The sequence below is a fragment of the Saccoglossus kowalevskii genome, chromosome 1 (assembly GCF_978046115.1).
Source record: "Saccoglossus kowalevskii chromosome 1, keSacKowa6.1, whole genome shotgun sequence".
Classification (NCBI taxonomy): domain Eukaryota; kingdom Metazoa; phylum Hemichordata; class Enteropneusta; family Harrimaniidae; genus Saccoglossus; species Saccoglossus kowalevskii.
In genome coordinates this window covers 29,279,398-29,303,097 of record NC_140641.1, presented here as the reverse complement: position 1 = coordinate 29,303,097, position 23,700 = coordinate 29,279,398, and the positions used below count along the sequence as shown (strand labels likewise).

The window sequence follows — 23,700 nt, the reverse complement described above, 5'->3', positions numbered from 1 at the left end:
CATCTTCAGCTTATGGTGTACTGTAAACATGTCTCAACGTCCATGATACTGTAGAGAATGTAGGTCATGTGACAATAGGAAGTAGTTCGCTAGCTGAATAGCTTGTTAAGAAGGGTTGCTCTGGAGACAGACTGGTTAATTTATTAAACATTTTTATTGGAATACATGAATAGATAAATACCAAATATGACTTGTCTGTCAAGCAAGTCATGCGAGACAGGAATTACGACTCTCTCTATATATATCACTTATGACTTGTCAATATTAGATCTTTATTACTTGACATGTATTACAATATGAGGCCAAGCATGACGGGTATGACTAGTCAGCAAGGTAAACTTACTCATTCCGAACACCATCACTAACTAAAGATGTATGTGGTTTATGATGGCCAGTTCTTTATTTTGTCAACCGTGATCTACGTCCCATAGACCTACCAATTTCGTGTTGCTTTGTAAGGAATTGAACACTCCTTCTGCTGTGACACTATTTACATTCGACTGCACATCAACATAGATTCTGCTATAGTAACACTTCGTGTACGCCGAATATGAGATGGGATAGGATGTACCTAATACGCATGCGCATACCAAGCAAAGCATATGTTGTCACGTACTAGATTTGACCAAGTATATCAAATTAAAAGATTAATTGAGATTTTTACAGATAATCATGCCATTTGCTTAGTTGTTCCTGTTGTTCACCAATTTGCAACGCGCCCAGTTCTTATTGCGAAATATTAGACTTCATGACGGTGTTTGGGATGGCTTACAACGCCGTGTTTCCAGGACTGCCAATTTAATACAGATAAAACAACCACATGTTTATTTCATCGTACAGCTTGGAGAAAACATGCTGTACAGTGATAATGAATGCTTTGTTGTTTTGTTAATTAAATGGTCTGCAATAGACAACCATTGCGTCATACCTAGGCTCGCCGCGTCTCGCCATATATCGCCATAATGAGAAGTGCATCGCCCTTTATAATGAATCATGTTTTGACATTGCCTCATTCATTACATATCATGTAGGTGACTTTAATATGTCCATAATTTATTGTATGTACTATTACCACCGCTGTTTTATAAATATTTACCATGCATGACTGGGGGAAACTAAACAAAATGCAGATTTTTAACAGAAATATTCCACAGAGATCAAAACAAGATTCTCAGCTTTACAGACAAAAATATAGAAAACCAATCGTTAAACTGTACTCTACTCATTCGAAGCAATAACGAAACTGCTTTCAAACTTGACCCAAAACAAAAAAAATCAGGAAAATATAAAATAACGAAATAGGCATTCTCCGTGAAGAACTTGAAGTGACATATAACAATTACATAATAGATCCTGGAAATGACAAAAATATAAAATTGTAAAGAAAAACTAGTATCACATGGAAAAATCTGGAATTAACAAAGCAGCAGCTTAAACTGACGATTAAAGAGATTGAGAAAAGGATCTGCCTGAAAGGAAATCATGTGGCGAAAATGGAATAACGCTGGAAGTACTCAAAAGACAAGACAAATCATAATACCTGAACGCAAAAACACATGAACAATGGAAAACCATGATATCCAAACACCCCCTAAAGGAGTGCCCTGAGCCAGGTGAACAACTACAGAGCTTTGAGTCTTATCTTCATATAGTGACAATAATCTACAATAAACTGATCCTAAACCGCATCAGACCAGAGCTATAAACAAACTGCTGCGCCCCATTCAGAATGGCTTCAGACAGCAACGACAGGGCAAATACTAGCACTGCAATGGATAATAGAAAAAGAACAAATCAAATAAAGGAAAAAGATACCCTGCACAAGTAATTACAAAATGTTCAGAGAATGGAAGATTGTGGCACGTTATGGCTGTTCGGGTCTTGCGACTAGATTGATAACGTTATATCATTTTCAAATTTGGCTTTGATTAATGGCTCAGCTCACACAAATAGCTTTGACAAATATCCAACGCTAAAACGCGTGACGTCATTGATTGGACGCATTAGTGATGCAATTCTTTCAAAAACAAAACAAAACAAACAAATACAATTTCAGTTCATCTTATTTATCTAACCAGATTACTACAATTACAGTTTTAAGTGCATCCGCTAAATAGGTCAGAGTGTGTCTTACGAAGCTGTTGGTTTATTTTAATAATAATAGCAATAATGCAATCTATGGTCATCTTCGCCGCCGTCTTCATATGGATGAAATCCACCCGTGCTCGTAGTCGGAGCCGTGTTCTCACAATCCCAATAAAACCATTGATGACTCACGGACATGCCGTATACATTGGGACATGATGTCGTGCGCTTGATTAAAGCAAACGGTCTGGCAGTGGGAAGGTACATGATTTTAGTAGGAGATCCATCCTCCCTACAGCAAAAATTAATCCGTGTATCACTGTTGTATGTACCATCCGGCAAAGTGCCACTCGCTGTGTTACCATTGAACGTGTCTTCGTCGTCCCAGAAAACATTGCCTTGATTGAAACCTGTGAATGAAATGGAGAGATCGCGTGAGCAAAGAAATGGCAAATTATATTCCCTGGCAAAGCCCGTATTATTATCCCACGAGGAAGACCGTATTGTTTTGCCTGGGATAAAACATATTAAAACTACAGCCATAGTTTGGACTGTTCGAACCGGAAAACACAAAATTTTACCCCCCCCCCCCAAAAAAATATTGCCAGTGACAAAACAGATTGTATCTCCAAACAAAGTCAAGATAATTACCAGACCAGATTCGAATCAACAGGTAAGATCAAATTGAATTCCTCGAGTAAGAAGACCGAGCTTTATTCCCGGAAAATCTAAATTTTATCAGATTACATTGTGTAGTTTAGTTTATTATAGTTCATAGCTGTTGTCTACAATTATATGCATAATAATCATTCGGCTAAAAATAGAATAATGTGTGTTACGTTATTAGTCAACGACAACATATTCTACGTCAAAAACGATGCATAATAGATAAAGGGTATATATTATATGCCAAAAACGATACGTTATAGCCCGCAGACGATATACTATAGCTACACACGATACATGACATTACAGGCCAAACGCAAAATAGTATATGAGCGTTTTTACTATTTATTGCATACAGTAACTTCTATGTCTCTAATACATGTCACAGACGACACATTACAAACCAAGGACAGTACAGTATAGGCCAGTATAAGCCAAAGACAAAACTGTATATGGTAATTCATTATAAATTAAAGGTCAAGTGTGTGTTACATTATAGGCCGGAAACAATACAGACGAGAAGCCAAAATACGACAATTTATAGAGCAAACATTAGAGCCAAAGCCGGTACACTATAGCCAGATATGATATATTATAGGCCATATACAATACATTACATGCCACAAAAGATACAGTATAGGCCATATGCGATGGAGTATAGACAATAGACGATATATTAAAATCTAGAGACGATACATCATGGGCTAGAGATGATACATTATAGACCAGGGGCGATACTTTATAAGCCAAAGACAATATATTGTACGCAAAAACGATACAGAATAGGTCGAAACCTATACATTATTAGTGAATGACGAAGCATTATGGGGCATAAATGATAAGCAAAAGATGTTCTTGTTAGGCCAAAAATGACATGTTATAAGATGGTACATTTTAGGCCAAAGACGATTCATTATTGGACAAAATCGAAGCTTTATAGTTCAAAAACGATACAGGGTAGACCCAAAATGATACATTAAAGACCATTTACGGCACATTACAAGACAAATATGGTATGTCCTGTGCCATACTAGCCAGGAAAGATACATTATAGGCCAAAGACGATACCTTATAGGCCAAAGACGCTAATTTATAGTCAAAAGACGATACTTTATAAGTCAAAGACGTAACTTTATAAGCCCAAATACGTTACTTTATCAGCCAAAAAATATTCATTATAGGTCATTTTATTATTATTATTATGTATTATTATGTTTGTTTTTCATCAAGACACATTTTAAAACATGTTTAAACAAATATACACGTTATCTTTATGAGTAATTAAAAACTAACTGCATTACCTGAAGGACACGGTTTGGATTGATATATACAATATTCACTGCTGGCCCATTGCCAATCTGACACTGACACTGTACCCAATGTTTTCATACAAAAATTTTGAGTCATATCATTAACTGCGTAAGGTCCAGCCAAATCGTAAGGATTGGACCAGCTATTCGCCCCAAGGTCCTCCGTGTCTTGATTTCTGCGTCCTGTGTTCCATGAGAAGCCGGTTGCTACAGGACAACCTGTCGTTGTTTGGGGAATGCCATACGTTCCTTCCGGCCACGTGACTTCTGTCTGCACTATTGGATCTGTGACGTAAAAAACAGTAATTACACACTAGTGCAGTTCGAACCAATCTGAAAGTTTCTTCAAAAGTTCAACCTAAGGTACCATCTGTACAGAAACACCTCAACACGTGAATTTAAACTATCTTTTAAGTTCAATCCGAAAATAGATGGTAGATATTGGGGAAGAGTCAGATTTTTCATTTCAATGAATATGCAATAAGAATGACAGTTTAAATGGACTGACATTGTCAAACCCTTTTTAAAAACCCTGCATTTGCTAAGCACCAACAAATAAAACGACGATCTACCGCCATTTTAGATCAATGGGTATTATCACAGGAATGCGTTAACATTTGGGTATTTGAAATTAATTTGAAATCACCATGGAAGTCTAAAAAACTAGAATTTAACGAGAGTGTTGCATGATTGTTTTAAAAACATATATTGTATTTTGATAATAAATGTCGCTTGCTTATGACGTGACATAATTAGGTCAATTAGTCAAAAGAACAAAACTGTTGTCTTTAGACTGATAGATTTTCGTGTTAGCCCAATGGAATATGAATTACAATTGTGTGATATATAAATACAATAAATGAACACCGCTCGCTCGTTGATACAGATCATTCGAGGAGAGCAGCATAGATACATACCCGATGGCACTGGTGCCTCTCTCCATGAAGCGTAGCCTTGCAATGCCAGAACGAGGTTCGCGCGCTTAGTGGGTAATTCAGCCACATCGTCTAGTATGCATGTACCATCAACAACGAACTGACAGAAATCACCCCAGTAATCTATCAGAAATATGTCGTCCATGCTGATGATTTTTAGGGCAATGGGTTCTATCAACTCGTCACTTCCCGTCTCTAGGGTAGTCAGATATTTCCCAAACGACGTAGAGGCCAGTGAATCGAAAGCATTCATATCGACAATGACCGAATCTGTGAATCCATTGTAACTACCCCCATATGATACCGTTGTGTCGTACTGCAAATTAAAAAAATCAGATTACATCGTTGACAGACTTCCATCGGTGTATTAATTATGGCAATAAAAGCTGCCAGGCACAACGCTTGTCGTACTATACTTTGAAAAGTATTAGTATCCACGTTACGTTGCAGATAACTTACAAAGAAAAAATGCAAACATCACATATTCTCAGTAATTCTGTACTTACGTTTTCAGAAGCGAAAAAACAGAACTCTGATCTGCTATAAGAAGATACCTCGGATTGTTTGGTTCCTAAGCCAACTTCTACAATAACATCCTGCATGGAAAATTACAACAAATCATACTGTAACCAATGCCAGTATTATATAACCGTGTTATCATTAGCGTCAACAATTATATACGTTGGAGACACAAGGAGTGCATTCATCCCTTTAGTGCTTATACCAATGATTCACATATCACATAATAAAATACCGATGATCTAGGGATGGTGATATGATCATCGTGTTACGTCGGATAACAGTAAGTCTCGGTTTCACTGCATTTTCATGAAATTCATGATTATAATTATACAAACGCGCATACAAATACCTACACTAATAACTGTGCTTCGGAGACGGGTAGAAACAATAATATAAATATATTTCTGTCTATTATATTTCATGTTAGCCCACCCGTCCTCAATTAACTCCTGTGAGTTTCTAAAGGTCAAATACTTAGTTATAGACTTCTTACCGTTCCCCACGTGTCCAAAAAATTCATGTAAATTTCCTCGTCATAGGTATTTGGAAGTGAGCAGACGGCAGAAGCAAAGCCACTTGATAGTGGGTATTGTAATATTCCAGCTTTTTCTGTTTGATATTTCGCTGTACCGCGATCACACACAGATCTTTCCTCAGACATGACGTCACCATTCAAGTTACAGGCCCCATACACTGTACTAAAGACTGGGTACAATACGAATAAATAAAATATAGATGCGAGCAGCAGTGCATGGGTTCATTAGGTCATACTATATCAACATGTGTCGTTATGGTTATTGTCGATAGGATTGTATTTAAGTTAACAGTAGCTGGACTACTGATTCGATGGTGATCACCTGACTTTCTAACTTAAATGTGGTGTTTTCCATTATGTGTATATTGTTCCATGAACAGTTTCTTGTCAAGGCCCCTTGTTCAACCCCGACCTCTGAAAAGTTACACTCGCTACTCTGACTAAAAACAACAGACATGACGCCTCAAGCATGACACGCGGAGGAAAAAATGCCAGAAATAAAAATAAGAGCGAGATCGAATCAAATTACTGAGAAGTGTTATAACAAAATTGTCTGACAGCAATCAAGGGTCATATAATCTGTCCGGTCCTTTCTTGTGCAGCTATTCTGAAAGTGAATCTAGAGTCTAACAAATCGGAATGGGAATCAGATGACAGTGATATCTCTGTCACGGTCAAGAAACTTCAGTCTTCAGGTGCAGCAACACGAAATTATGGGATTGGGCAATAAATAAATAAATAAATAAATAAATAAATAAATAAATAAATAAATAAATAAATAAATAAATAAATAAATAAATAAACGCTCACACACATTCAGCAACGTTTTATAACGTTTTATTTTTATGCCTGCTGAGTTTCAAAAAAATGGCGAAATAGAAGATGTATTCAGGGAAAATGAGCATCCGAACTTTCCGGTCAATGATTACTATTGCAACAAGCATTTCGAAACCATTTTATTTTTTCTTTAAAATTTGGTTATATTTCTTCTATTTCTAGCATTTTATAAATTTAAAAATATGTACCCGTAGACCTATAATAATAAACGACAGACATGATATACTTACGACTACTTGTCGTGAATTCGCTGTTTACGGAATGAGGAGTTCCACCTATAAACAATCGTAATAGTATGTCATTTGATTGTAAATTGATGGTATTTGATGATATTGTTAAGTGACACAATAATGAAAACGAAATAGTTAGACAAGCTTTCATTTTATTTTCATAATTAAGTATATTTCTGAAGGTTCCATAATAATATAATAATGATATGATATGATATGATACGATATGATATATTTAACTACATTGACAAACTTTAAATTGTATTTTAGAATAATTGACATAATATTATATAATAAATCCGACTTGTGTTTTTTGTTGTTACGTGCGTTCGAATAAATCTACTCTTGAACTTGGAAGTGATATTACTAGGTTTAACTCACTGATTCGTTGTACGTTATTAATGAGGTCCTCTTGGTATGAGGCGGTTCCCCAGAAAGTATAATTCGTTACAACAACACTGCACGTATCTGTGATATCATACATTACTTCGTCCGGTCTAAGATAAAGCAAATTGTCGGACAGATATCCCTCATCGAATGTTAGCTCCAAAATTCTATTTTCCGTTCGGATTCCTGGATCTAGTCCTCCATTCATCTCCTTCCGACCCCATGGGTTGCCGTCCAATATGTTGTACCCTAAACCTAAGTACGAAACACCCGGTGGTGGTATCGACTGGGCTTGTACATCGCATACGTGAATCAAAAAAGGCAAGAGAAGTAACCGCAGCATGATGATTATGAAGAAATATAGTTGTCTTGCTTCACCTGCCTTTAGCCTCAGCATAGTATGCAACGTATACTATAGGTTATTGAGAGGGCACAGTGGATGACCTCTGCTACTCCGCCATATTGGTCACGTGATTTACAGGCAGGGTAGTCAGTAAGTAAGCAGTAGTCACGTTAAAGTAACACGGAATTAATGCTACACTTCACTGCCAATAACATGAGTTGACACACTGCGTACGAAATAGAACACTCTCATCGTTCATTTCTCTACAAAAAAATCTTGTTCCAGTTAAATATAAATTATATACAAATTATCTAGATTGCCTCTATATGTTATTTAAACTTTGGATTGTTTTTTTTCGTCCAAAGCAATGAAAAGTAATAATAAATTAGGCAAATGGAAATACAACAAAATATAGTCCCCACACATTTCTTATCATGGCGTTGCTTATCTCCAACAAGATAACCCATTTGTTAGATTAGATCATATCTGTGTACAGACTCATATTACATGTTAGTGCCACCTGCGTAATTCATACAATATATTATAAGTGTGGTGTCAAACTCACGTGTTTCGCCGACTGTAATTAAATTGCAAGCGACATCCCTTACTAAGATATCTCCCGATGTATGCCTTTATCTTTGCGAGGTGTGTGCAAGTTGTTACATGACCAAAGGCTATTTTTACGGCCCCCGGCGAATAGGGTGGTGTGTTCGATGGAATTATATTTTGTATAATTTCGCCGGTGGACTCATCGACAGACACAAATCCCAAATCTTGACCAATGAAGTAGGATTTTGTTTTCTGACAAATTTGTACACATGTGTAATTAAATTTGGTGAAACTCGCAAAAATACGATTATTATTGTATTCCTTTACGAGTTTCATTGCCAACAATTTACAACGACGTTCCATCTTTGTCGAATACTCAAACTCCTGCCCAACGCTTCAAAACTTGGCTCTCCCACAAATTCATATTAGTTAGGTATATATTAGTCATACAACACCATGCCACTTTACTCTCAGAAAATTTGCAACATTAAATGAACTTACGTGCTCTAACGTGTATCAACATTTGTCAAAACAGACAAATTAATCTGTTTTTTTATGAATATCAAAATTTCATGACAATATCTGTATATATACATGTATTGAGTATTGGAAAGAGTTTTTTTCTCACGGTGACATTTAAAGCCAATTAATCCACATGCGCATGCGCATGATACATGCATACTGTCCAGTTCTTGTTCGGGGATCTTACAAGTCAAATGATAGATGTAACATTTTGTATTCACCAAATTTTACACCAGTTGAAACAGATGAACGATCGCTTTGGAGAGTATTATCATAAACTGCGCATGCGTAGGAGTGATACATAGAGTTTTATATTCATCTTTGTTGTGAATCACGCCCTCCATTGGCTGTGTAGTCTGTCGTCATTTATACACTAATATAAACAATGTATCAAAACAGAATTATCTTGTGTAAAAATATCATATGTGTGCATTTTTTTCTGAATTTTGAATTTCGAAAAGGAAAAATCTTTATCGTAGAGTTATGTTATACTAATGTCAACGCTCGGTTTATTTCCATTGAATTGAAATTTTAAATATTCAAGATATTGCCAAGCAAATACTGTAAACAAGGATTTCCATTAAGATTTTAGATTATGAGCAAAGTCAGAAAAAAAGAGAATTGGACAAAACAAAAGTAATACTGACATAAATAAAAACCAGTGGTGTTTTATTCATAAATTCATTACTTTGAACACCAATTGCAAGAGAACTAAGTCATACAGATTAGAGGCTGGCATGGCGGAAAATCCAAAACCACACGTATTTAAAAGAAAATAGAAACAGATATTGAGAAACAAGAGAATTTGAGCTAATTAGATAGTCAATTATTCAATCTACCAACACTGAAAACATCATGTGATGTATCAAATGAAAGGTATTTTAATGTAAAAATCAAATCTGAATTATTTATTAACAAGTATATATAGAAAAAATCAAAATGTGAATATTTAAATTCTTACAGGTAACATAGTTTGATATTATGTGCCTTGGCACACAATGTTCAATGCTCTAGTTTAATTTCATAGATTTTATTTTTTATTTAAACTGGTATGCACACTAGGGTCGCATTGACACTAAATTAAATTTTACTATGTTAGCGAAACAACGAACTCCTGACAATTCGAGTTCATGAACACACCGTGATAGACAATGTTATTCTTTGTGAGCGTTGTTTGCCAAACTTTTACATGACTTGTGATAATATAGTGGTGATGAACAACGAATATCGCCCTCTGGTGATTGATTGTTTAAGATTTGATATCCGATAATTCACCGTGTTGAATGCTTAATTTATGAAACCATTCACGATACATCACTGAGTCAATTGTAGTCAATCAAGTTTTCCATTAGTAGTCAGTCGTACTTTAGTGATTTATCAATGCTTTCAAGTAATAGTTGGATTCGTGATACAATGATATTAGTATTGTTGTCACGGTTAATTCTACGTCACCAGGAATGATAACTTTTGGTTTGGTGAACTTGAGATTGTCAACTTGCACTGTTTGGTGATGTATGCAGTTCACCGGTCAGTTGTCTGTGTTTTGGTCGGACGATTTTGTCATCGAAGAGGGTAATGATTACATATACACATGCAGCCAAGATAATTATCTAGTTAGTTTGACCGTATTTATTTGGCGCTCTTAGACTAAGTGGCGCACGCAACGTGTCCTCGTTTTTATTCCTTGCTGCTGTGTCTGTGGTCAATTAGTCGGTAGATTGGTTCCTTGGTTGTCATAAGGAAAACGTAATGCGTAATGTTTTTGGTCATATTCTTATGAATTCCAGGTCTGTTTACACTCCATTTAAAATCGTTTATTGCGTGTTAGTGTATTATAATACAAATGCGAACTCAGTTTAAATAAATATTTGACTGTGAGGGGGACTTGTCATGGATGTTGAAATCATTTACTCGGTCAGCTCCTGAACACAGTTGAGTGAGCTATGTTTTATTATGGTATTCTCTATTCCTGTCAGTGGAGCAGTGTTTTCTTATGCTAGGAGCCAATCAGCAACAGCCTTAGAGTTAGATGACGACTTCGGCTTCAAATACCCCGGGAAATGTTCTTTGTGTAATAAGGTGTTTGTATGCAAGGGATTTTTCCAAACAAAAATGCCGAATTCGGCCGAATTTTGTTAGCGGTCTAAACGAAATCTTTACCTGTGAAAGTAACCCCTCCCTTCGATTTGTTTGAATCTGAAGAAAAGACGTTTCTCAACTGGTGTCTTTATTTAGTTTAAAGCCGTATTCAAGGTGGCTGCCCCATATAGTAAGTATTAATTAATAGGTTGATTAATTGAATTTATCACTTGTAGGCCAACTGACAGAGGGATTACAACAGTTTAGTCCACGTTACTCGGGACCCGCTTGGGGTCGACCCGGCTCGTGCCGAAATCACGCCATCATTCTTCGATCTGACCCAAACATAAAAAACAATACGTATATCATGATAACAATAATTGCTATATCGAAAATATAACCACCTGTTATGGTATTTATTACGAGTCATCGTGCACATGAACGGCAAACAAGATTAAAAAAAACATAATTATTTGTTTCACTTCTATGTAGCATTTAAAAAAAAACGGTTGCAGCAGACATACTTATGCGTCGCCGACAACGTTCTGCATTCATTTTATTCATTAATAAAGTATCCGACCATATGTAGCTGCACTTCCCTCCATTGTCATGTCATACTAGTATGAATCAGTATGTTCTCTTAAATTTACCACCGAGGGCGTGATTTCGGCTCGTTCAGGTAGCAAATCACGACATTGACCGTTCACATACACGTTTCTCTAACGTGATCTCTAACGTGAACGCCACTAATGATGATATATGCAATCAGTTAATTGATTGCAGTGATTATAAGGTATTCAGCAATTGAAAAATATGTCTTAAAAGCAGATGCAGCTGGAAAGGTGAGAAAAGCAAATCCCTGTGTCGTTAAACAAATCTGCAATGTTTCCTCAAAGTGTGGCTCATTTTCCACTGTCTAAGGTCAGCGATTTTGAAACGTGACCTTTATGAAACAGTTATATTTGCAATATTTTGTAACTAAAATGTTAATACGAGGTTTGATGTTACACTGCTTTACTTCTAACAATCACTGACAATGAATGGTAATCTTTGTGGCGTTAGACTTATCTAGTAGTGTCAGTACGGATATGTATGTATGTAATATGCGTGTAATATGATTTATATTCACAATTTATTCTGCATTAAAGTGACATGATGAAGAAACTGGAGTCACATTGCTAAAAATGTCGCGCACATTTCTTGTAAGAGAAGTTCACATATAATCAAACGAGAGACTTTTTTAATTTTCAACTCCATACCCTAATCGCTATTTATTTTGGGTTACTCCAGTTACAATGAAAACATGTTACATGCTAAAAATAATAACAGTAATGTAAGCGAATATCTTCGCCAACCCCGTCGTTGTACGGATGTGCCCCACTGAGGTGTGACTTCCCACCGCCAACAGTTTGTTCCTGTCCCCAGTTGAACCATTGGTGACTCACGCTCATACCGAATACGTTGGGACAATTTGTCGTTCTCTTGAATAATACAAATGGGCGGTCGGTTGGTAGGTAAAGCACGTGATCTGGAGTCGGTGCATCTTCCCGACAGCAGAAATATGTTAGAGTGTCTTCATTATAGACGCCGTCTGGTAACTCGCCGGTAAATGCATTTTGATTGCTACGGTCTTCATCGTCCCACAACACATATCCAGAGAGGAATCCTGTATGGCATGAATCAGAAAAAAAAAACACGGAATAAACCAATTAACAAAATTGATAATTTTTAAACTGTAACTACAATGCGATACGTATATGAAAACCACTACGGTTGTATTAAGCGGATTGTAATCGTCGCATTTAAGTATATATCGTGTCAGAACAACCTCGATCTGAAATACAGAACGTATACGAGTGAATGAAAACTAAATAAAATACCTGGTGGACATATGTTCTTACGATACATACAATATTCTCCCTTCAGCCATTTCCATTCTTCTCTGTTTGGTTCTTCGTCCAACTTCATGCAGTAATTGCACTCGACATTACTTCCTATAACACTCTCGGGTTGATTCAAATTAAACGGATCAGAATGAGAATTATTTCCGCTTGTGTCGGCAGTGTCCTGATTAATCCACCCCGTTGCGTATACAAAGTCGGGAGATATTGGACATCCATCGAAAGAATAATCGGTTTCTGGAAATCCGTACTTTCCAACAGGCCACGTGACAGGCGTGACAACAATTGTAGCTGGAAGATAAAAATCATCTCAATTCATTGCATGCTATATATTTTGAAGCAACCACCACCACCACTGTATCCGAACATATGTCTTTAGCTCTCGAAGTTCAGACGCATAATCCTGTATCTGATACCTCAGCTTATATACTATTATTATACATCTGTCACAGTAACGCCAAAAGTTACAGCGTGCCGTAATTTTGCGTTATTGCACTGAGTATTTTCATCTACCGTATTAGGAAATGCGAATTCCAAATTTGGAGTGATTACGCGCGTGAGCGTCCTCTAATGATAAAAATAAACATGGCAGTCCCCATAGTTTGGCCGGCATTCCCATGATGTATCCTTGGGAGGAAAAGATGTATAATAATAAGGTTATTACGAGGATACCAAAAAGTATGCACTCAGACAGTACGCCGTCGCATAGATCTCCGCTGTGCGTCTCGAATTATACTATTATAATTGTTATATACAATATTTATTTACATATTTATCACATGACCGTGTATAATACTAGAGAGTCTGAGTAGCGACGTTTAGTGTGAAATGTCGCTAACTGATATTCCTCACTAAATTTGCACGATAAACGCCATCAGTCTGCATGAACAGTGCGCGGGGAAAACGCCGGTATCGTTTTCTATCACTGCGATATTAGAATTTCACGTGCTACATACTTTCTGGTGTCGCGGCGTTCTTGAAATCTGCATAATTCTTCAGAGCTGCTAACACGTTCGTCTGTCTTGACTCCAGTTCAGTGGTGTTTGCCAATGCACATACACCACGAAGAACATAGTCATCGAATAAAGTCCAAAACTTGACATCAAACACTTCATCGATGCTAATGACTTTGGTCTGTATCGGCTCCGACAGCTCCGAATCTCCGGTGTTTAGCGTCGATACTAACACACCCCCGGTTGTAGTAGAGGTTGTTACATACGTCTCCATGGTGACTCTCACTGAATCTCTATACCCCTCGTATGCGCCGTTGGGCACAGCTTCATCTGGATACTGAAAGAGAAAAACGACGTTGTAGACAGTATAACCATATAAACCTCGTTTATGGCATAGTCAACCCAATGTTGATTTAATAGCATCCTTAAATATTTATGTGGAGGTTAGCCACAAGGGAAGGTTCTCTGCTTCACTTCCCTTGGTTTTAAACTATATTATTTTCTTTCAAGATTTATGTTTCAGTCGAATTTGTTTTTTCCCCTATTGAATGCGTCTGTGAGTTTTTATCAAAACAAGTTTATTTCTGTCATTTCTTTTCTGAGAAATTAACACCCTCCCAAATGTTATTCCTTCACTTAGTGAGTTAGTATGAAAGCAGTTGTCAGTAAGGTAATTCTCTACTGATGATAACATAATGCGGTTAATGGCTGCGCGATTTCTTGAACTGTTCGTTTATCGCATGTTGATTGCGTGTTTATACACTATATGTACTATTATGATTATGTTACTGTTTCTCATAAGACTTTATACACTCAGTCATTTCCAGAACTAAAGAACAGGGTACTATTGCTTTATCATGACGAAGTTCACGAAAGACCAACATAAAAGTTGTTTTGATATCGTTTTATTAAATGTCATGGTAATGTCATCGCTTGACCAGTGAAATGTTTCTACACCTATTGACAGAGTGTACTTATGTGTCCAAAAAGCACAAATATAACACCTATATTTGCTTTAAGTGAATTAAACAATTGAGACAATATATATTGTTATTGCCTGAAAGATCTAAGTGTTATACCTTTATTTATTAATAAAAACAAATCATCAAGTCAGCTTTTACTACCGACAAATCAAGAAATAATTTTGTTATGTTGATCACACGAACTTAGGCGAGGGTTCTTCGAACCCGCCTATTCACATAGTTCATACCCACCATAGACTCCGGTCAGTCAAAATGACTATTTTGAACTGTAGGCATTAATCAGCGATTCTGCCGGTGACGGAGAGATAGAATCCAGGTCAGGGGAAGCCCCACGAACCCACGTGACCGAGGCCACCTGGCAACGCCACAGGTAACCGTCCAACACTCTGGTTCCTTTCTCTCCGCCTCGAGGACTTAGACCAATGCGACGGAAAGAGTGGGGAGGTTGGGGGGACCCCGAGTCTATGGTGGGTATGAACTATGTGAATAGGCGGGTTCGAAGAACCCTCGCCTAAATTCACTACGTTCAATTACCCACCATAGACTCCGATCAGTCAAAATGACTATTTTGAACTGTAGGCAGAGCCAGACACCGATAGGTGGCGGGTTTTTCCGAGCAAACAGAAAAAAAAGGAGAATGATGAAAGACTTTCCCCCAGTCCGGGATGAAAAACAAACCCAAAGACCTAAGTTAAGACCCAAGAAGGGTGGTGTCTTACCTTGCCTGTGCTGTCCCAGAAGCAAGAAGCCAATGCTGCTGTGGTGACAGGGTTCTGTGTGCCCGAGAAAGCTAGATCCAAGCCGAACTCGGGGGTGATAAGCTTGAAGTAGGACCGAAACAGTTCGCATGAGGGCGTAGGTCGACAGAAGCGAAACCTGGGAGCTTCCAGGAAGTGCTAGTGCAACAGACAATCTGCCCGCAAAAATGCAGAGACTGACTTATCGCATATGCGCAGAGGCCCCTGCAGTCGTTCGGGCTGGGTCAGCAAACAAGGCCTGACCCGCTACGACGGGGCCTAACCTGAAGAGACCCTGTTCAATAGATTGGGTGTCTCCTAGGTAGTAGTTGATGAAGACGTTCTGCGTTCTCCAGAAGCCTGCCCTCAGAATGTGTTTGAGGGGGGCACCTGACGCTAGCGCTAGTGAGTTAGCAATCGCACAGACCTCATGTTCTTGTACTTGGTGTCTCTGCAAGGTCTGTGTTGAGGAGGATAGTGTATTATAGACCTCCAGTACAGTCGCAGTAATCCACCTGGGGATGGAAGTCGGGGAAACCGGCTTATCCCGCTTGTCAGGGCCGTAACACAAAAACATGTGTTTGGTTCCCCCTCTAGAAAACCTGGTACGGTTCTCGTAGCAAGTCAGCGCTCGGACCGGGCAGAGAAGCAACTACTCCTGATCTTCCGGACTGACAATATTTGCCAGCCGGGGGATGACGATCGGTTGAGGATCGTGTCCTGGGATTTGGTTCTTGGCGAGAACCCGATTCGTGTCTTAGTACAACTTGATCGCCCATAAAAGCGGCACAACCGTCCGCAAAGGATAGTGCGCGCCTAGCTTTGACCGGCGCCTACCTGAGACGAGGGCCAGTAGGAAGACTATTTTCCACCTCAAAAAAATTGAGTGGTGCTGATTGGAGAGGCTCAAAAGGCGGTCTGCTTAGAGCGGACAACACAGCCGACAAGTCCCAGTTGGGCAGTTCCCTTGCATGGGGTTTCAGCGTCTGGAAAGCAGTAAATAGTCTCCTAATAGTAGGACAATCGGTTAGTCTTGTTCCCGTACGTTTGAATGGTGGGGCACAAGGCCGATCTGTAGCCAACGATCGCTGCGTAGGACAAACCCACTTCGTCAAACAGGTGGACGAAGGAACCTGCTACCTGGCCAATAGAGGGATGGTATCGATCAATCTCCCTTCCGCTACACTAACCAGTGTATGCTCGCAGCCTAGAAATGTAGGCTGCATTGGTGGAATCCCAGTTCGCCCTGGCCAGGACGTTGGCAGCCCGCTCAGATAAAGCTTTCGTATGGGCGGGTCTAATGAGAGCCTCTATGGGGGTAAGTGATACCCGCTGGGCTCATGGTAGTGCGCCGTCTGGTGGGGACGGCATGTCCGGTAAGTCCGGAAGCACTGCTGGTGCGTACACAACTAAGTGGATCCGGGGGGTAGCAAAGCGACCCTGGCCCAGGCTCCTGGAGTCAGCAGGAGTGTTACGTACGTCGGGAGCTTGGTGTTCCGGGGTGCGGCAAACGGTCTAACCTTGGACCGTCCACAGCCGAAACAGCCTGGAGGCTACCCACTGGGGTATCAGCCACTCCGTGTTCTGGAGACGGAGTCGCCCTGAAAGGGCATCGCCAGACTGTTCCTCACCCCTGGAAGGTGGTGTGCGGTTAGCTCCCCATTGTATTCCAGGCACCAAAGGAGGATTTTGCTCCACTAGGACTGACAACGATGGGGAATGCGTCCCCCCCTCCTTCTTGAAGGAGACCACCGCTGCGTTGTCTGTGCGGAGCAGGACTCTGTGGTCTCGAACTACGGGTAGAAAGCGTGGTAGTGCTAATTGTACACTGCTCACAGTTCGAGCCGGTTGATATGGTGGTCCCAAAACTATGCGGGAGCCATATCTTTGGGCTTGTTCGTCCAATAGATGCACTCCCCAACCCTAGGGGGGGCATTTGTTACCAGAGTCATGCCTGCGGCGAGCGGGTCCAAGGGGGCCCCTCTGCCCGAGGTTGGTCAGTGACGACCACCAGGGCAGGGCTTCCTTCACTTGGTCCGAGCTCGAAACCCGCCTATCTAGTTCCCATAGAAGAGCTCGGCGATATAACAAGTGTTATACCGGGCGGCTGCGTAGTGCGGCCTGGGGAACGACCCTTCGAACCGAGGTCATCATTGCGATGATCCGCATTAGTTCATGGAGGGACACCGAGGGAACGCTGACTAGGCATTCGGCTAGGCTGCTTAGCGCTAAGCAATATGCTTGAAATAGCTAAGCCAAGCTTACCTCTGTGTCAAAACTCCATGCCCAGGGACACCAACTGCGCGTTGGCTCGAGGTGGGACTTGTCGATTTACTAACGAGCCCAGCTGGTGAAGTAAATCCTGTGTTAGCCTGATGCGTTTGGCTATTACCCCTTGCCCGGGTTGTTGGTAACCAGTAGTCTGGGTACGGATTGAGGTGTACTGACATCTGGTGAAGCAGCAGCACTACCTGTTTCATCCCTCTGGTGAACACGTAGGGCGCTGTGCCTAACCCGAACGGAGGGGGGGGCACCGAAGTTCGAATACTTGGCCCAGCTGGGCGATTCGAAGGAGATGGCAACTCGCTAGGTGCATCGGTACGTGCAGGTAGGCCCCGCTTAAATCTAGCAGGGCTAGCCAGTCAAAACGGTGGATGGAGAGAAGAACCCTGAATGGTGTCTCCATGTGGAACCGATCGAGGGGCACGTACTGATTCAGTCTGTCTAGGTCCAAAACTGGACGCCTGCCACTTGTAGATTTGGTACTACGAACACATTTGGGTAGAAGCCTGGACTTAGTTCCGGCTGATGTACCCTGTGTATGGCGTCTTTCCCCAGCAAACTGCTACTTCCTGTCTGATTGCTTCCACCTTGCGGGAGTCCCCTGGCAGTGCCCAACAGGGGAGACACTGATGGGGGGAAGTGGAGATTTCAGCTGTATGCCGTAAATGGATGTCACCACCTGGGAAGGTCCAGGGGTCGTTCACCCGCCGTCTCCAAACCGGACTACACCGGCGCAATCTGTGTACGACAGGGATGTGTGGCCATGTGTTCGGCAGTTGCAAGGGGGGAGGGTGCTCCCTTCCCCCATGAGGCGAGTTCCCCAAGGCCTGAAGTAGTCACTAAGTTGTGACCTGGCCACTCACCGAACACGTGCCTGTCTCCCCCGATTGCAGAGGTGAGTGTCAAACATGCTTCCCCTGCTGCCGGGTAGACATCCGCCCAGAGAGGGTGAGGAGCCACCACCTGGCTCTTACCTCCCTGGGGGCACGCCACTACCCTTCCCTCCCATGGAAGGGTATAAGCGCTTGCCTCCTGGCTGACTCTGGCTAGCAGGCAACGCCCTAGGGCGTTGTGTTTTCTGTGCTTGGGGTGCCCTCCGCTTGCCCATGGCAGGACCAACTGGCTAGCGTATTCAATCTGAACCCTCTGATTCATTCACTCCGAAGCTCCGAGACTGTACCCACCATTCCCTGAACAAAGAGGGTGGAGGGTATCCAGTCTGCGTCACTGAGGTGGGGACGTACCCCGGCTCAGCTTGTCGGCGAAAACACATGCGTCTAAGGCCGCGTCTCGTAGCACAGTAGTGGCCCTGGCCAAGCGAGCCAGGCAACACTAGGGGGTGTCGCACGTAGATGTGCGGTGGCCCACCAGTAAAAATGTCGCCTGGTCTAGGAGGCTGGTGCGTTCTGCCTCCATGGTCACCAGAGTGCTGGGCACGCATAATAATGCGCTCAAGCAACTCTGCCCTCAGGGCTAGATGGGTCGTCCTCAATTGGCAAAGACACCCATGGAACGCAGCTATCCCCCTTTGCCCGGTTTGCCAAATTCATGGTACTGGGGTCTGGGGAAGGAGCATGGAATCTGGTTGGGGGTGTTTTGGTCTCATCCCACGCTATGGGGTCTGATCCTGAAATACACCGACCGGGTAGCGTTTGGTCCAGTGGGAAATGTTACCTAACGTTATCCCCACCCGGGGGCCTTAAGCATTACATCCTCCGCGGCTGACCAACGCTGCCCATCAACACCGTTTGCGTGCTCTGCGCTCCACTCCACACTCAGACGGACAGGGGAGAGATGTGCCGACGGGGTTGCTTTGGATCCCGACGCCCGTGATCCCATAAGCGTTGAAGCAACCTTAGGTGGTCGCTTTAGGATCAAGGGTGGGGGTATATACATCGTATCACTGGGATCGATGATACTCCGCCTCACCCCAAAAGCGTGGCTCATCGAGTCATATAGATGGAAGACTCTGAGGGACCGCCCGGAGTACCGGCTGTATGCAACGCGAGTGAACTGCGTCTCCTCTAACTTAAATTATGTGAGAGGGAGCGTGTTCGACTGTGCGTCTCATGACAGGGTCGGTTCCCTCTGGGGACGCCCGTGGGCTGGTAAGAAAGGAGTCAAAACCCACAGCGGGGACCGGACACAAGGATAAATTCGTTACCATTGTACCGTTACCGCGTGACGAACCCTAGCTGGCTGAAAGTGGGGGGGTCAACGCGTGCCCTGCCCTGAAAGCCCTGCCCCGAAATTGGAGACTTGGCTGCCAGCACCCCGTTTGCATTCAGTGCCCGCGGATCCAGAGAAGGACCGGTGCAATTAGCCTGAGCCTCGGCCACCCCCCAAAATAGTGGGAGAGCCGTGACTGGGAACGGGGGTTCCCCGGAAGAGACTGTTTGAATGCAAACATGCTTTCATGTCTCTTCCTGCTTGCCCACCGAGGGGACACAGTGGAGACAGCTCGCTCCGACTGCGTCTGATCTACCCGGCCTGCCAGGGACGCAATTGCCCCGGCAGTCCTTCGACCAAAGCCCTCAACTCGGAGGCAAACCCGGTGCCGTGCGAGGAAGGGTCCACAAAGAGACCCGCAACGAACCCCATAGGAGGAAAGCCTCCAGGGGCACAGCCTCGCTGCAGCCGGTAAAATCGGGTAAACCACTGCCTGAAAAAAAACAGACTGTGAGGATGCCCTCCGATCAGCGGAGGAGACCGAGAAAAATATCGGTACCTCCACCGTCGGGCCTCTTACTCGACGTCCCGGTACATGAAGTACCGGTAGCCGAGCGTGAGGACTTTCCACTCATGCAAAACATGCAACTCACTTTAACCGATTTGTTTACTGGACGCGCGACCTTGCTGTGACGCGGTCATGCAGTTTCAGCGATCTTGATGGCTCTGAAAGAAAATCTCAGGCCTCAGAACTCCAGTGAAAAAAAAACACGCTTTCACGCAAAAACCCCGAAACCCGCACGTAGCTACGACAAAGTATCTCGGATGCGGTTTCTATGCTGGTAAATTCTGAATATAACCACTGCACGGTCGACTCGAAACACGAGGAGACCGGAAAGAAAAACGGCAGCGAGCCCTGGTGCTGTCATTACACCTATATATTGCTAAATACATTAAAAATAAAAGACGACATGCATGAGGGAAACGAATTACAGTTGTAAAAGGTGCCGCCATGAAATCAACATGTGACTACGTAGTGGCGCCGGATTTTGATTTGTTTGCTGTGAAAAATACTACACACAAAGGGGAAAACGACACGAGGGTAAAAAAAAGACAAGGAAAACTTATCCTACCAGCTACCATGTCGGATGCCGAGCAGCGGCAACAACCCAAGCTATAAATCCGGACAGGAAAAAAAAGCAGGCGATCCAGCAGAGTTCGCTAAATTTCATCTCCACTCGAGGCGGAGAGAAAATTAAGAGTGATGGACGGCTACCTGTGGCGTTGCCAGGTGGCCTCGGTCACGTGGGTTCGTGACGTAAGGGGTAAAAGAATCTTGAGGTCATGGGGCTTCCCCTGACCCGGATTCTATCTCTCCGTCACCGGCGGAATCGCTGATTAATGCCTACAGTTCAAAATAGTCATTTTGACTGACCGGAGTCTATGGTGGGTAATTGAACGTAGTGAATTTATGATATTCGTGTTGTGTAATTTTGCTTTAGAGACATTAGAAGTGCCGATCTGTGTAGAATTACACATACCCATGTCGCCATACAAGGATATGGACTGTATGTTATGCGATAGTCGTCGCAGATTTTTGATTACAATCAGTGATTACCCCACTATGTATGAATGCTAGTTTTGATCTTGTCGTAGTGTGCAGTAAAGGCCGATTTTTAATCCATTAAAGTGATGAATTCTAGAAATTACCGAGTTTAATCTTGCAGTCTGTCTTTTTTTTTACCCGTTGATCTGCGAAAAAACAAAGTTGCCTACTTTGTTATATGGGAGCTGTATCTCGCATACGCGGCGTGACGACCACCGTTTTTTATCAGTCCCGTTCGGACACAACCGCCTGGTGGCAATTTTGTTTCGATGAATGCTGTTCCAGAGCCATATCGCTGACATGACTTAACAAATTTATGCTGAAAGTTATGTATTCGTCATACATCATGTCGTACCTATGCACCTCTAATTGTTCCATGATCATACTCAAGATAGCCGAATGGCGGCCATTTTAATTTCTGTCATTCCAAAACCAGACCTCGGTTGTATATTCACGGATTTGTCCAACTTGATTCACACATCAGACATTATGGAACCTCGGTGAACGTCATTTTGTTTTAACAAATTCTTCTCCAGAGCCATATCACTGACATGTTTTGGCCGACTTATATACATCATACATCGTGTTACATATATACGAATTTATCCATTGGACAATTCACTTCAAGATGGCTGAATGGCGGCCATTTTAATGTTTACAATTTGTCGAAATCAAGCATTTCCGCAATTTCGGGACCGGGTCTCAGTTGTGTATGGACGGATTTTGTTCAAACTTTGTACAAACATTATACAATATAGAATTTGGATGCAAGTCATTTGTTTTGAAGATAGAATTCAAAATAGCTGTCTGGTTGCCACGTTGTTTTCAAAAAAATGGTTCCAGGCTATATCTTCAACATGGCCGATCGGTGGCTATTTTTAAACTTTATATATTTCAGAAAAGGCCGAAAACAAACCATGTCATATCTCATCCCTGTATTTCGTCTTACATCCATGAAGAACACATGTAATGTTGTATAAATCTCATCGATATGACTGCGATCGGAATTCCTTGATTTATTAACTCATAGTATCACATCGCAGTTACTTAGGCACGTCATATCACACACCCAGGTCATATAGTTTACCACATTGACAACACAATATGGTGCAAATAACCTTGTAATACGGACAGGCCGTAATAATTGTTGGGATGAGATGTACTACGTCATACCACTCACCTCATCGGCAACATAGGCGACAAAATCTATTCTTCCACTTTCAAACCTGTTTGTTGTCTTCTTCCCCAGCGACACTTCGGTTACTACATCCTAAAATAATGTGAATTATGAATTTGTGTTATAATGTTTAGTGCTTGCTCTACTCTACTCAACTAGATTGCCATGTCAATATCATGGAATATGACACAGCACCACCCAACGTTTATTATCCATTATCTCACGTTGCACTCTTTTGCCTCACGTGTTTGTTCTGTTGTTACACGGTGAAACCATGGTTCGAGGAAATTGTACGTACATCAGAAGGTATTTATGGTAATCACCAGTATATTTAGAATACGTATAGAATATTTACTGCCTATGCTAAAATGTAATAAACCCCAAGACCTGGACATTTCAGTCGTTATTTTGGTTTGAATATGTAGATATTGTTTTTGTATCATACCCATAATTGGTTCAAATCACGTGAAATCTATGCTCATAATTTCCCAAAATGACTCCTTAAAGCGATAATTAAGGAATATATATATATGCGTACCGTGCCCCAGGTGTCTAAAAAATCCATGTACACAGCTGTGTCATAAGATTCTGGCAAACTACATGCAGCGGATACGAATGGGTCGGATAATGGATACATGCCAGATTCCACATTCTCTAACATATAGCGTGCGGTACCATGGTTACATTCGTCTTTTTCGTCATAATAGACAAACCCATCGCCGTTAGTCTTATTTTCGTAATACTGATATCCTGTAAATAGAAGCCTGTACTGGAATACGATTTGCGTGACAGGAAATATAATCGGAGATGGAGGCAATATAGTGAAAGACCCAAACACAATTATACCACAGTGTGCAAAATTAACAGACGCAATTACTAGTATTTCACATT

The 23,700-nt window shown here is 41.6% G+C and overlaps 2 protein-coding genes across 2 annotated transcripts; both read right to left on the bottom strand.

Annotated features, from left to right (window-relative positions):
* Positions 1-2,050: 2,050 nt before the first annotated feature.
* Positions 2,051-7,850, bottom strand: LOC144354100 (uncharacterized). Its single transcript, XM_078010237.2, has 7 exons — positions 7,502-7,850; positions 7,121-7,165; positions 6,012-6,223; positions 5,503-5,592; positions 4,979-5,312; positions 4,053-4,346; positions 2,051-2,495 (listed from the first exon to the last, which is right to left on the bottom strand). The coding sequence occupies exons 1-7, from the start codon at positions 7,848-7,850 to the stop codon at positions 2,152-2,154; spliced, it is 1,668 nt and encodes a 555-aa protein (XP_077866363.2). The 3' UTR covers positions 2,051-2,151.
* A 4,263-nt stretch (positions 7,851-12,113) lies between these two features.
* Positions 12,114-23,470, bottom strand: LOC102807656 (uncharacterized). The gene is made up of 5 exons (XM_006817917.3): positions 23,348-23,470; positions 22,813-22,902; positions 13,858-14,191; positions 12,881-13,192; positions 12,114-12,666 (listed from the first exon to the last, which is right to left on the bottom strand). Exons 1-5 carry the CDS (start codon positions 23,468-23,470, stop codon positions 12,314-12,316), a joined length of 1,212 nt encoding a protein of 403 aa, XP_006817980.2. The 3' UTR covers positions 12,114-12,313.
* Positions 23,471-23,700: the final 230 nt, after the last annotated feature.

Excerpts from the sequence above, each read along its gene's own strand:
- LOC144354100 (XM_078010237.2), bottom strand. The coding sequence starts at position 7,850 with ATGCTGCGGTTACTTCTCTTGCCTTTTTTGATTCACGTATGCGATGTA. Across the intron at positions 4,347-4,978 it reads AGAGGCACCAGTGCCATCGG|ATCCAATAGTGCAGACAGAA; the intron begins GTATGTATCTAT and ends TTTACGTCACAG. Across the intron at positions 2,496-4,052 it reads ATCCAAACCGTGTCCTTCAG|GTTTCAATCAAGGCAATGTT; the intron begins GTAATGCAGTTA and ends TTTCATTCACAG.
- LOC102807656 (XM_006817917.3), bottom strand. The coding sequence starts at position 23,470 with ATGTTAGAGAATGTGGAATCTGGCATGTATCCATTATCCGACCCATTC. Across the intron at positions 13,193-13,857 it reads GAACGCCGCGACACCAGAAA|CTACAATTGTTGTCACGCCT; the intron begins GTATGTAGCACG and ends TTTATCTTCCAG. Across the intron at positions 12,667-12,880 it reads TAAGAACATATGTCCACCAG|GATTCCTCTCTGGATATGTG; the intron begins GTATTTTATTTA and ends CATGCCATACAG.